Source organism: Bombina bombina, chromosome 6 (genome assembly GCF_027579735.1).
Source record: "Bombina bombina isolate aBomBom1 chromosome 6, aBomBom1.pri, whole genome shotgun sequence".
Lineage (NCBI taxonomy): Eukaryota > Metazoa > Chordata > Amphibia > Anura > Bombinatoridae > Bombina > Bombina bombina.
Genome location: NC_069504.1, coordinates 1,089,179,101 through 1,089,191,579, shown reverse-complemented (window position 1 = coordinate 1,089,191,579; position 12,479 = coordinate 1,089,179,101). Strand labels below are relative to the sequence as shown.

The 12,479-nt window shown below is 37.3% G+C and overlaps 1 protein-coding gene across 1 annotated transcript; it reads right to left on the bottom strand.

Annotated features, from left to right (window-relative positions):
• Positions 1–5,750: 5,750 nt before the first annotated feature.
• On the bottom strand, positions 5,751–11,859 carry LOC128662464 (hemagglutinin/amebocyte aggregation factor). Its single transcript, XM_053716252.1, has 5 exons — positions 11,574–11,859; positions 11,407–11,494; positions 8,265–8,453; positions 7,706–7,858; positions 5,751–5,927 (listed from the first exon to the last, which is right to left on the bottom strand). The coding sequence occupies exons 1-5, from the start codon at positions 11,776–11,778 to the stop codon at positions 5,891–5,893; spliced, it is 672 nt and encodes a 223-aa protein (XP_053572227.1). The 5' UTR covers positions 11,779–11,859; the 3' UTR covers positions 5,751–5,890.
• Positions 11,860–12,479: the final 620 nt, after the last annotated feature.

Here is a 12,479-nt window from a genome sequence, read left to right as displayed (position 1 = left end):
ATCGACCAACAGATTAAAATGGCAACCCCCCGAAACTACAGCCATATTTATGCAATGGCACAAGGCAGAACAGATCAGAGTTTGATCATAGACATTAAACTTATTGCAAAGGACTATCAGCTAACTCAACCTTAGCATAGTGTTGCTGATGCGACACCCCCATATAAGTTATATTCATTATTTCTTCGCTTTTTTCTACCTTCTTCCTCTTACTATTGAGTACTCTTTTTTCTTTTTCCCCCTTTTCCTTTTTATACTCCCTGGTAGCAGGAGTGTACAGAACCCCAAATATGGGGTTACAAGTTATATCACATTGTTCAGAAGTTATTGTTGTTATTGTTTTTATAGTTTGATTAAGGATGCCGAGAGTGGAGAACTATTACTGACAGTGCTCTTTGGAGCGACAGATAAGAATCTCAAGCCAGGTATGACCAGCAGCTCGACGGGTTATACATATAAGGGTGACCTTCTGAAACAAGGTAAGCTAGAGTGCACTCATCAATCTACACATGGTAGGTGACTTTAACATTCTCACACACAATGTAAGAGGGCTGAACACAGACGCCAAAAGGAGAATGGCCTTTAAACAATATGCTACACTTAAAGCTCATATACTCTTCCTGCAGGAGACACATTTTGTAACTCCCCGACTTCCTTACTAGTGGACCAAAAAAATTCCCACACATTATCACGCTACTGCAGCTTCTAAAAAGAGGGGTGTATCAATATTTATTCAGTCCTCTGTAAATTTTGTGCACGAATCCACGGTAGCAGACGTAGAGGGTAGATACCTAATAGTAAAGGGTCAGATAGATAACATAGATATAATCCTCTGCAACATCTACGCGCCCAACGAACAGCAACATACATTCTTTGCAAACATCTCGCAACTTATAACACAATGGAAACAAACCAGAGTATTCCTGGCAGGAGACTTCAACATCCCCATGACAACACTAAATAACCAGACAACCGCAAAATCAACTAACAAACAACGTAGACGTATCAATATAGTCAAAAACATACAGTCCGCACTAGGCGCACATTCTCTGATGGACTCCTGGGTCCTGCTAAATGGAAACACCAACGACACCACATTTTACTCAGCAGCACACGACACATATTCGCGGCTGGATTATATATATACCAGCCAAATGTTACAACCGACACTTAGTTCTACCAATATCTGTCCATGTGTGTGGTCGGACCATTCGGTGGTGACACTTAGTTTAAATGGGCTATCTGAACTTAACAGGGCAAGGTCGTGGACTTACGACGCTACCCTCCACAAAAACCCACAAATACACTCCTCAACCCTACAGCATCTCGCTGAGTATTGGGACATCAACACAGACTCCACAGATAACCCCATACATGTATGGGCAGCCCATAAATCAGTGCTTAGAGGAACACTCATAAAAGAAAAATCTATCCATAACAAAAAAAACAGAAAAGAAATGTTACAGCTACACGAGGAAATAGCACTCTTAGAAAAACAACACAGATCAACAGGGAACCCCACCACATTAAACATACTGACTCGCAAAAGAGACTCGCTAGCGAAGATTTTGAACTCACAAGCCAATAGAGCCATAGTTAAACTGAAGGCTCAATATTTTATTTATGCCAATAAGCCGGATAAATTCCTAGCCCATAAATTAAGAGAAAAATTTAAATCAGCTAACATACCACTTATTGAAACACAAAAAGGCGCTGTCACTACCCACCCACAGGAGATTGTAGACACATTCGGCAATTTTATGCGAAACTGTATGATGGACATAAAGTCAACCACAACCCAAAAACAGAGAGCCTCACAAATAATTTCTTAGACACAACCCCATTAGAAACACTAACGGAAGAAGACAAAAAAATGCTGAATGAACGAATGAATAACAAAATTGGAAGTAGTTCTTGCAATCCGAGCTTTAAAACCAGGAAAAGCCGCTGGACCAGACGGCTTCCCTGGAGAGTATTATAAGCTCTTTAGGGGAACTCTGGTCCCACACCTAACTAAATTCTGTAATCATATAATAAACGGCTACCCGATACCCCCCGAGCTACTACAGGCAAAAATTATAGTAATACCCAAACCAGGCAAAGACCCCAAAAAATGCTCCAGTTACCGCCCCATATCCTTGATCAATCAGGATCTGAAAATATTTACCAAGATTCTGGCCAACAGACTGACACAAATTTTGCCCAAACTAATACATAAGGACCAAGTGGGATTTGTGACGGATAGGGAGGCCCCAGATAATATTAGACTCCTAGTGAATATAATCCACTATCTATGTGAAACAGGGACGCCTTCTCTGCTCCTATCACTGGATGCGGAGAAGGCGTTCGACAGAGTGGATCGGAGGTATATGATAAAGACTCTGACACAAATGAATTTTGGGGGACCCTTTGTAGACGCGATACAAGCCATATACACAGGACCTACAGCCCAAGTAGCCTCTAATGGATACAAATCAAAACCATTTCCGATTCTAAACGGCACTTGACAGGGGTGTCCATTGTCCCCCCTGCTGTTCGCTTTATGTGTAGAACCCCTGGCAACGAAAATAAGAGCCAACCCAGATATATCGGGAGTTAAAGTGGGAAACACTGAATATAAGTTAAGCCTTTTTGCGGATGACATTTTGCTTACCTTAACTAGACCTATGTCATCTCTGCCCAACTTGTATGGAGTTTTGGAGAATTTTTCGTTGATCTCAGGTTACCGAATCAATGTAGACAAATGTGAGATGCTACCAATAGGGATTCCCCCACATACAAAAAAACTACTGGAGATAAAATACAGGGCATTCCTTAAAATACTTGGGAGTCCATCTGACTGCACAGACACAACATCTCTACAAAGCCAATTATCTTCCTCTGTACAAATCTATAAGGAAAGATCTACAAACCTGGAGAGGTTATAACTTCTCCTGGGTGGGAAGGATGTCAGCAGTGAAAATGACTATACTACCCCGATTGCTTTACCTCTTTAGAGCCCTGCCCATACGCATTATATACCCCGATATCGAAAGAATCCAAGCCGAAATCTTAGCTTTCATACGGGGTAAGAAAATAGCCAGAATAGCGGGGAAAACTATGACTCAGCATAAGATCCTGGGAGGGCTAGGAATTCCCAATCTAATCGATTACTACAAAGCGGCTAGGCTAGCACAGGACACGTTAATACTCAGAAACAAAGAGGAAGCTCTTTGGATACAATTAGAGTCAGATATGGGAGGGTGAGACAAAACTGATGCCATTCTATGGGAACACAAGACTACCACACGAGAGGCGAGGTAATCTCATCCTATAACAAGCGAGACAACTCGATATATTTGGGCAGAATTAGCACACAAAAAAGGGATGTGCCCTAGGGTATCACTACTGCAGCCAATTAGATATCTACTACACGGGGATCCACAGAAAGAAATTAACAAATGGGAAAACAAAGGACTATACCGAGTGGCAGACCTACTAATACAGAACAAAACAATGACCTATACCCAAATAAGAGATAAAATGTCCCCAATTGTGATACACTGGTTTTTGAAAACGCACAGTTGACGGACCACTCTCTGGCATCCATCCAATGAACATTCTAATTTAAATTTATTATTGTCTTTTTTCCTTATTTAATTTCTTTTTATTTTTGTATACTGATTTTTACAAATGTTTTTTGCTCAGATTACTATGACTTCTTAAAATTGGAGATACAGTAACAAAAGACTTCTCACAGCTTCTAGATAGACATGTTGCTGTATACTCCAGCTCATAATGGACATAATAAGCCATAGTGGATTTGATCTATTTGAATAAGTTTCTTGTTATGTGTAATGTTTTTCTTATCAATAAAAAAGATTTAAAAATAAATAAAAAACTTATACTCTTAATATTGCATTGCGTCTTCTCTTCTTAAATGGCCAAATACTGGATGATACCTGGGATTCACTTTCAATATTGATTGGCACGTTCAATCTGAAAATCTGTGAGTGTAATTATTATAAAAACCTATTGAAAATCTGTGAGTGTAATTATTATAAAAACCTATTGAAAATCTGTGAGTGTAATTATTATAAAAACCTATTGAAAATCAGTGACACTATATAATTGTTAGTTGGAGTTATTTTTTTCTGCATCATTTTATGTCGTGTCCTAAAAATCCAGTTTTTGGTTGATTTGAATGTTTTATACTTTATTGTTGTTGTTGGTTGAAATATATAGTTGGATCCGCATTTTGGCTGTTTTCAGACAGGAAACATTACTTTTTGAAATGATGTGATCACAATAGCGCAGTTTTATCTCTCTCGTACTCACAAACTGTTTTTTTTACCCTAAAAAAAGCCCTATTTACATTATAGAGCCGAAAACTTCTTGCTGATCACAATATATTTTGATTCACTTTTCAACTACTTTTCCAGCACAGTTTTGGCTTATTGAATTCAGCAACTCAAAGCAAGTGATAAATCCTTGCAAGGGCATTTTGTGTGCAGTTCACGCCAAGATGGAACTAGGCCTTTAAAGGGACACTGTACCCAAATTTTTTCTTTTGTAATTCAGATAGAGCATGCAATTTTAAGCAACTTTCTAATTTACTCCTATTATCAAATTTTCTTCGTTCTCTTGCTATCATTATTTGAAAAAGAAGGCATCTAAGCTTTTTTTTGGTTTCAGTACTCTGGACAGCACTTTTTTATTGGTGGATGAATTTATCCACCAATCAGCAAGGACAACCCAGGTTGTTCACCAAAAATGGGCCGGCATCTAAACTTACATTCTTGCATTTCAAATAAAGATACCAAGAGAATGAAGAAAATTTGATAATAGGAGTAAATTAGAAAGTTGCTTAAAATTTCATGCTCAATCTGAATCACGAAAGAAAATTTTTGGGTACTGTGTCCCTTTAACAAACATAAGAAATAAATCTTGTATAAATGCATCTTTTGGGTTGCTAGTATGGGCAGACTGTGCATTTTTAGATTGGTTAGCAGTGGTGTGGATGAAAATAGTTAATTCTGTAAGACGCAACAAGGTGATCTCCTGTAAAAACACGATTTTCATAATGCATGTACTGTTAGTGGAAATCACACCAGTGTGAGTGAGAAATATAATTAAATATGAAAAATAAAATATAAAATCAGGCCATTATTTTCTTTCATGATACAGAACATGCAATTTTTAATAATTTTCCAATTTATTTCTGTTATCTAATATTTGTTTTGTTCTTTTGTATCCTTTGTTGAAAAATATACCACTGCTAGGTAGGCTCAGAAGCTGCTGATTGGTTGCTGCACATATATACCTCGTCATTGGCTTTCAGCTAGCAAGCAGCAGAGGATTGCTTCTCCTTCAAAAAAGTATACCAAGAGAATGAAGCAAATTAGATAACAGAAATTTGAAAGTTGTTTAAAGTGTATGATCTATCTAAATCATGAAAGGAAATGTTTGTTTCATGTCCCTTTAAGAGGTGTGAATAGGTTATTGTATAGATGTCAATTTTGGTAAACCTCCCAGTTTTTATTTTGAAACCAGGCAGTTAAAACTTGAAAAGTCCTTGGTATAAAGAGCGTTTAGTACAGTACAACTTATGTTTTTATACGTAAACAGGAAAAAGAGGCTATTTTTAAAAGCATTACCCTTTATCTATAAATATTAGAGACAACTTCTTTTTCACAGGACCAATGTAGAAAAATATTATAAAGTAGTTGTTTTTAGTTCTTAGAGTATGAATAGAAAACGTGACACACAACTTTATTGGATGCAACATTTTATTACACAACCAGCTGTTTACAGAAAAGTGTAAAACTGCTTTATAACTTGCACAATATCATTATTAGTAGTGATTTTTATTGAGAATGATTTTTAACTTGGTGACTAATTCCTATTGTTGTTACTTGGTGCAGTATTGGTATTTCCATCTCCTGTCCCTGCAGAACGAAAAAAACAAATCTTTAGATACTGTGACAGAGTCTGTAGGACCATCAAGTAGTAGATAAATAGGTTATCATTCATAACTACCTATCTATGGACAACACTATTGGGTAATGGGTCTCCGCAGACGAACCCACAGTGCTACAGCTGTACATAGGAATTTAGTGATTTACAGTCACAGTTGATCTGGATCAATATGAATTTATTTTGCTTCGGCATTAATTCCTGTATGAATGATTTGATGTTTAAATAGCATAATACATTTTTGACATTTTTAAAGTTAGATTTAAGCATTAGAATTTTGAATGTAACATTGTGATTTCCACAAACTTACACTGAATTGTATAAGAATCAACATCAGAATATTTGTTGCATTTGGTACAAAGAAAGTTAACGATCAATTAAATCTTCTTATTTCTATTTTTTTCTAATTCTGAACAACTTCTAATTCTCAATTTTAACAAATATACTGAGATATTTTCCCATTCCAACTTTCAGCTGGTAAGTAGGATATAATTTTATATAAATGTGATCTTATTCTAAAGGATTATTGATAATTTACCTAAAAGCATGCCTGGCTAATAAAGTATAGTCAAAGGGGGAGGTAATTTGTTAAGGGACATTTTGTCTTAGCCTACAGCTAGATTCTGTCCACCTGTGTTTGAGGCAAGTGGACCCAGGACACTATACATCTGCTTCCCATAGTTACCATTCCACAAGTATTTCTTTGTGCAGCACCACCCACTGCTCATGCTCACGAGCAGGGTCTGTCAATCACCCCAAGAAAACGAGTTTAGGTGATTTATTTCCACAACCACATAGATAAAAGTAAATACAAGTGCACAAATGCTCTAATCTGTTAGAGCATTTTATCTTTGTGCTATTGCTTACATATAACTAGGTGTTTCACCCCTGCTCCAGAGCAGCAAAGCATTAATAGGAGCTAGCTGAGCACATCCTGTAAACTAATGACATGAGGCATATGTGTGTAGTCAACAAACAGCAGCTAGCTCCCAGTAGTGCATTGCTACTACAGAGTCTACCTGGGTATGATTTTCCACAGAAGATACCAACAGAACAAAGTATATTTAAAAACAAAAATAAACTTAATTTTTCTTAAAATGTCACACTCTTTCTGAACCATGAACCATTCATTTTAAATACAAATTCCTGTAATATTTTATGCAACCTATTTACGAAAGGTAACTACTCTCCCCATTCCTTAATAAATATATAACAACATAATGGCATATAATGGAGATTACCTTCTAGTTTTCATGCTTTTATAATTAAGACAGGGCATACCATTTTAAAAAAGCTTCCAATTTATTTCCATTATCAAATTTACATTTCTCTCCTTGTATTCTTTGTTGAAAAGCAGGGAAGTAGGATAAGGAATGTGCACATTTATGGAGTACTATATGGTAGCAGTTTTGCAAAAATACTTTTAACAATATTATTGATTTGCTCCTGATTCATGCAGATTACCTACCCAGGTTTGCTCTTCAATAAAGAATAGCTTTAGAACAAAGCTAATTTGATTATGCAAGTAAATTGGAAACTTTTTTATACAAATTGTATGCTCTGTCTGAATCACAAAGTAAATATTTATGTTGCATGTTCCTTTAACAAGGTGCCTGTTCTATTTTCTCTGGTCAACAAAATAACATAATTTATTAATTATCGGTGTGTGTGCTTCTGACATAATTTATTATATATATTTATTTTGCTTAGAGGTTAATTCATTCTTGTTTGAGTATCTGTGTGCACTTACTCTTTGCTGTTGTCATGGAAACTGGATGCCCCCACCAAATAGTAATTAGCAGGTGCATCCCATCTCAGGTAATCATCAAATTCATTCACATAATTGCTCCACTTGCAGTCCCTAGATACCGACACATCTCCTTGACAACATAAAAATCTCCACCTGGAAATGATAAAAGTTGTTTCTGATAACTGGAATTCCCATTAAAGCATAATCATCTTTGGTTTGATCCCACTACATATGAGTAAGAAAATTCCTAATCCCATTGCATCGACATCTATGATAATTATGAGGGTTAATGTTCCAGAAGAAAACCATACAAACCCATCACAGGAGATAAAAAGTTAGGAAACTTGGGAAATGACATATTACATTGTGTAATAATTCATACAAATTGTAAAACATTACATGGGATTGATACCTCCTTGTCATGTGGGGCTAATGTTTGACATCAAACCAGTTAGTTTTATTTTTACTAATTTAAGCGTTTACAAATTTTACTATTATGCCCCTTTAATAACAGAAATTCTCTATAGCATACATACATTCTCCCAACAGTGATAATTACCTGCGGTCTTCCTTATTGTTATCATGGTAACTATTCATGCCAGTTATGACGGATCCAAATGGGCAAGAGAAATAAAACTCTTGGTCAAAGTCATTGGCATATCCGGACCAGTAACAGGACAAAGCTCTGCCGTAAGTGTTCCTGCAGCCAAAATCCCAGATTCGATCCTCGCGTTTATTATCATGCGTACTGGAGGAAGGGAACATGAAACAGATGAAAGAAGTAACTGAGAGTATTCACTACTTTGTATATGGTAGAATGTAACGTGCAATTTTACAATGTTTATACACAGACGTATAAAAATAACCCTGTCTGATGCATCTCAAATCCAAACTACAAGTAGCACTGGCACTTCAAGGGGGTTTTGATTTGCATTTCTGACCTTAGCATACTATGGTCTAGATGACATTGTTAGCGCGGGACACAATAAGCAATGTCACGACCGGGCTAAGTAGTGCGCATATTACAAGTTGAAAGAAAACAGCTGTATTCACCAGGTTAGGGTGTCTGAAGACCTAGCGTAAAGTGTAAGGGTTAAACAAAAATGTTCAACAAATACAACATAAATACATAAAAAAAAAGTATTACACTCATATATACACTTTCTGATAAAATATTTTAATAAAAAAAATATACATAAATATTAGTAAGAATGTTTTATAAGGGTTAAAAGTGATATGGCATATGACAAGGTATTTGACTGGTAAGGGTGCTATAATGTGTGTGTGAGAGAGAGAGAGAGAGAGAGAGAGAGAGAGTGAGAGAGACAGTGTGAGAGAGAGAGAGAGAGAGAGAGAGATAGAGTGAGAGTGAGTGAGAGTGTGTGTGAGAGAGAGAGTGAGTGTGTGAGAGTGAGAGAGAGAGAGAGAGAGAGAGAGAGTGAGAGAAAGAGTGAGAGAAAGAGTGAGAGTGAGTGAGTGAGAATGAGAGAGTGAGAGAAAGAGTGAGAGTGAGTGAGTGAGAATGAGAGAGAGAGTAAGAGAGAGAGAGAGAGAGAGTGAGTGAGAGAGAGAGATAGAGTGAGAGTGAGAGAGACAGTGAGAGAGAGAGATAGAGTGAGAGTAGGGTTGCCACCTCAGCCATGTTTTCCTGAGCACTTATGAGTTACACATGATGCAGGGTGTGCAGGGAGGAACATGTATTGTGTGTCTGGACAGCACTATTCATATTCCTCCCTGCACACCCTGCAGCATGTGTAACTTATAAGTGTTCTGTATTTTAAGAGACGGGTGAGAGTGAGTGAGAGAGTGAGTGAGAGATAGAGTGAGTGAGAGAGTGAGTGAGAGTGTGTGTGAGAGAGAGAGTGAGTGTGTGAGAGTGAGAGAGAAAGAGTGAAAGAGTGTGTGTGTGAGAGAGAGAGTGAGTGTGTGAGTGAGAGAGAGAGAGCTAGAGAGAGTGAGAGAGAGAAAGAGTGAGAGTGAGTGAGTGAGAGAGAGAGAGCGAGAGTAAGAGAGAGAGTGAGAGAGAGAGTGAGAGAGACAGTGAGAGAGAGAGAGTGAGAGTGAGTGAGAGAGTGAGTGAGTGAGAGAGAGTGAGAGTGAGTGAGAGAGTGAGTGAGAGTGTGTGTGAGAGAGAGTGAGTGTGTGAGAGTGAGTGTGTGAGAGTGAGAGAGTGAGAGAGTGAATGAGTGTGTGAGAGAGTGAGTGTGTGAGTGAGAGAGAGAGAGCGAGAGTAATAGAGAGAGAGTGAGAGAGAGAAAGAGTGAGAGTGAGTGAGTGAGTGAGAGAGAGAGAGAGAGCGAGAGTAAGAGAGAGACAGTGAGAGAGAGAGATAGAGTGAGAGTGAGTGAGAGAGTGAGTGAGAGAGTGAGTGAGAGAGAGTGAGAGTGAGTGAGAGAGTGAGTGAGAGTGTGTGTGAGAGAGAGTGAGTGTGTGAGAGTGAGTGTGTGAGAGTGAGAGAGTGAGAGAGTGAATGAGTGTGTGAGAGAGTGAGTGTGTGAGTGAGAGAGAGCTAGACAGAGAGAGAGAGTGAGAGAGAGAGTGTGAGAGAGAGTGTGTGTGTGAGAGAGAGGGAGAAAGAGAGAGAGAGAGAGAGAGAGAATTTGTCAATCAGGAGTACCAGATGCATGTAGTCACCCACTACTTTCTGCTTGTGATCTGCATAGCAAGATGGGGGTCAGTAATGACAACAACATGACATGCTCTAACAAATTAGTTTTTGCTTTAGAATGTTCCTTAAAAGGAATTCCCTCCATGATCACAGCACCAGATACACTTTATACCTAGATTGAGTAATTCTTCAGATCTGCCCTGTTCTAGACACTTAAAGGGACAGTGTACACCAATTTTCATATAACTGCATGTAATAGACCCTACTATAAAGAATAATATGCACAGGCACTGATCTAAATAGCCAGTATAAAACCTTTTAAAAACTTACTTGTAAGCTCCCAGTCTACCACTGTTGATGAGGTTAGGCTGGGACACCCAGTGAAAAGGGATTGGAAAGCAGAAACAGCAGACACTCCCCCCCTCCCCCCATATGAAAAGAAAGTTTACACAAACAATAGTAGCAGGAACCAGTAGATCTGGGTCTACATCTGATACTTTGGGGCTTAGTTAGGAGTCAGAAAATCAGCACAATGTTATTTAAAATAAGTAAAACTAATAACTTACACATTGTTACAAAAACAGTTCCAGATGGGCTATATAAATGGATCTTCTACAAAACATTTAGTGTACAATGTCCCTTTAAAGGGACACTCAGGTTTTATTAAAATTTTCATGATTCAGATACAGCATGTAATTTTAAACAACTTTCCAATTTACTTCCATTAAAAATAATGTGCACAGTCTTTTATATTTACACTTATTTTTAGTCACCAGCTCCTACTGAGCATGTGCAAGAACTCAGACTATACGTATATGCATTTGTGATTGGCTGATTGCTATCACATGGTACAGGGGGAGTGGAAATATATATAACTTAGAAATGTGTTAGAAAAGAATCTACTACTCATTTGAAATTCAGAGTAAATGCTATTGTATTGTCTTGTTATCTTGCATTTGTTGATTATGCAAATCTGCTGTGTTTACTGGTCCTTTAAGCACTGTAGTCTACAAACATCGGCCAAACCCAATAATATATTATGTAACATTATATCATTAGAAATCAGCCCCTCACTGCCTTATCCCTATGTTACCTTATGATTAAGCTAATGCTCTGGTGGGCTTGGCACTCGAAATTCAGGGGTTGGTCATAGTTATTGACCCATCTTGAATTTTTTCCAGCTGGAAAATAAAATGGATGGTTAATAGGGAATGAACCATTTCTATCATGTGTGCAAATAAGAATAAGTACAAAATGTACCTTCTGCGGGTGCATCTTCTGGGACTGCTCGTCCGGCTGATATATCAGCAAATGCTGCGATGAGGACCAGTAACAGGACCACTGCCATTTTACTGACAATAAAGCCGCAAAATCTGGATCTCAAAGGAGAACTAAAGACCAATGTGTCTGCCTGATTAGTTCTGTAATGCAACAGGGTTTTATAGACCTTGTTGCTCTTACACATTAACTAACGAACCTTCAGATAACACCAGAAATAAATCACACATGAAGGTCATCTGTCAGAAATATCATATATTCTATTTAATTTGTCTTGGTTACGCAAAATACAAATATTTACATTACAATTATCAACACAATCAGCACAACAGTGCAAACGGATCTTTTATTAGAATAAAAAGTCAAGTATGATTATGTACAATTTTTTTTATTTACATTGTACATAAAGTGGGACCTTCATTTTCTTTCTTTTATACACATAAAACATATATACATAAATGTATACAATAAACAAAACATAAGAGAATAGTTATTATAAATTAAAAAGAGAACTATACAAATACATAAATATACACACACATATATAAATATATAAAATATACACGCATAAATACATATACTGTATGTGTGTGTGTATATATATATATATCAGATAGAACATGTGATTTTTAACTTTCCAATTTACTTCTATTATCTCATTTGTTTTGCTTTCTTGGTATTCTTTGTTCATAGGATACATAGGTAGGCTCAGGAGCTGCTGTTTAGTGGCTGCATATATGTGCCTAATATTATTGGCTCATCCAATTCCCTCAGCTAGCTCCCAGTGATGCTTATTAAAAGAAACATGCACCGATATTACAAGTTGTGCGCTAAACCGGGTGAGTAAATAACGCAAAAATATTAGCGGTAACGCACTCTCCTTAGTGC

Excerpts from the sequence above, each read along its gene's own strand:
- LOC128662464 (XM_053716252.1), bottom strand. The coding sequence starts at position 11,778 with ATGTGTAAGAGCAACAAGGTCTATAAAACCCTGTTGCATTACAGAACT. Across the intron at positions 8,454-11,406 it reads AGCATTAGCTTAATCATAAG|TACGCATGATAATAAACGCG; the intron begins GTAACATAGGGA and ends CCCTTCCTCCAG. Across the intron at positions 7,859-8,264 it reads AACAATAAGGAAGACCGCAG|GTGGAGATTTTTATGTTGTC; the intron begins GTAATTATCACT and ends TATCATTTCCAG.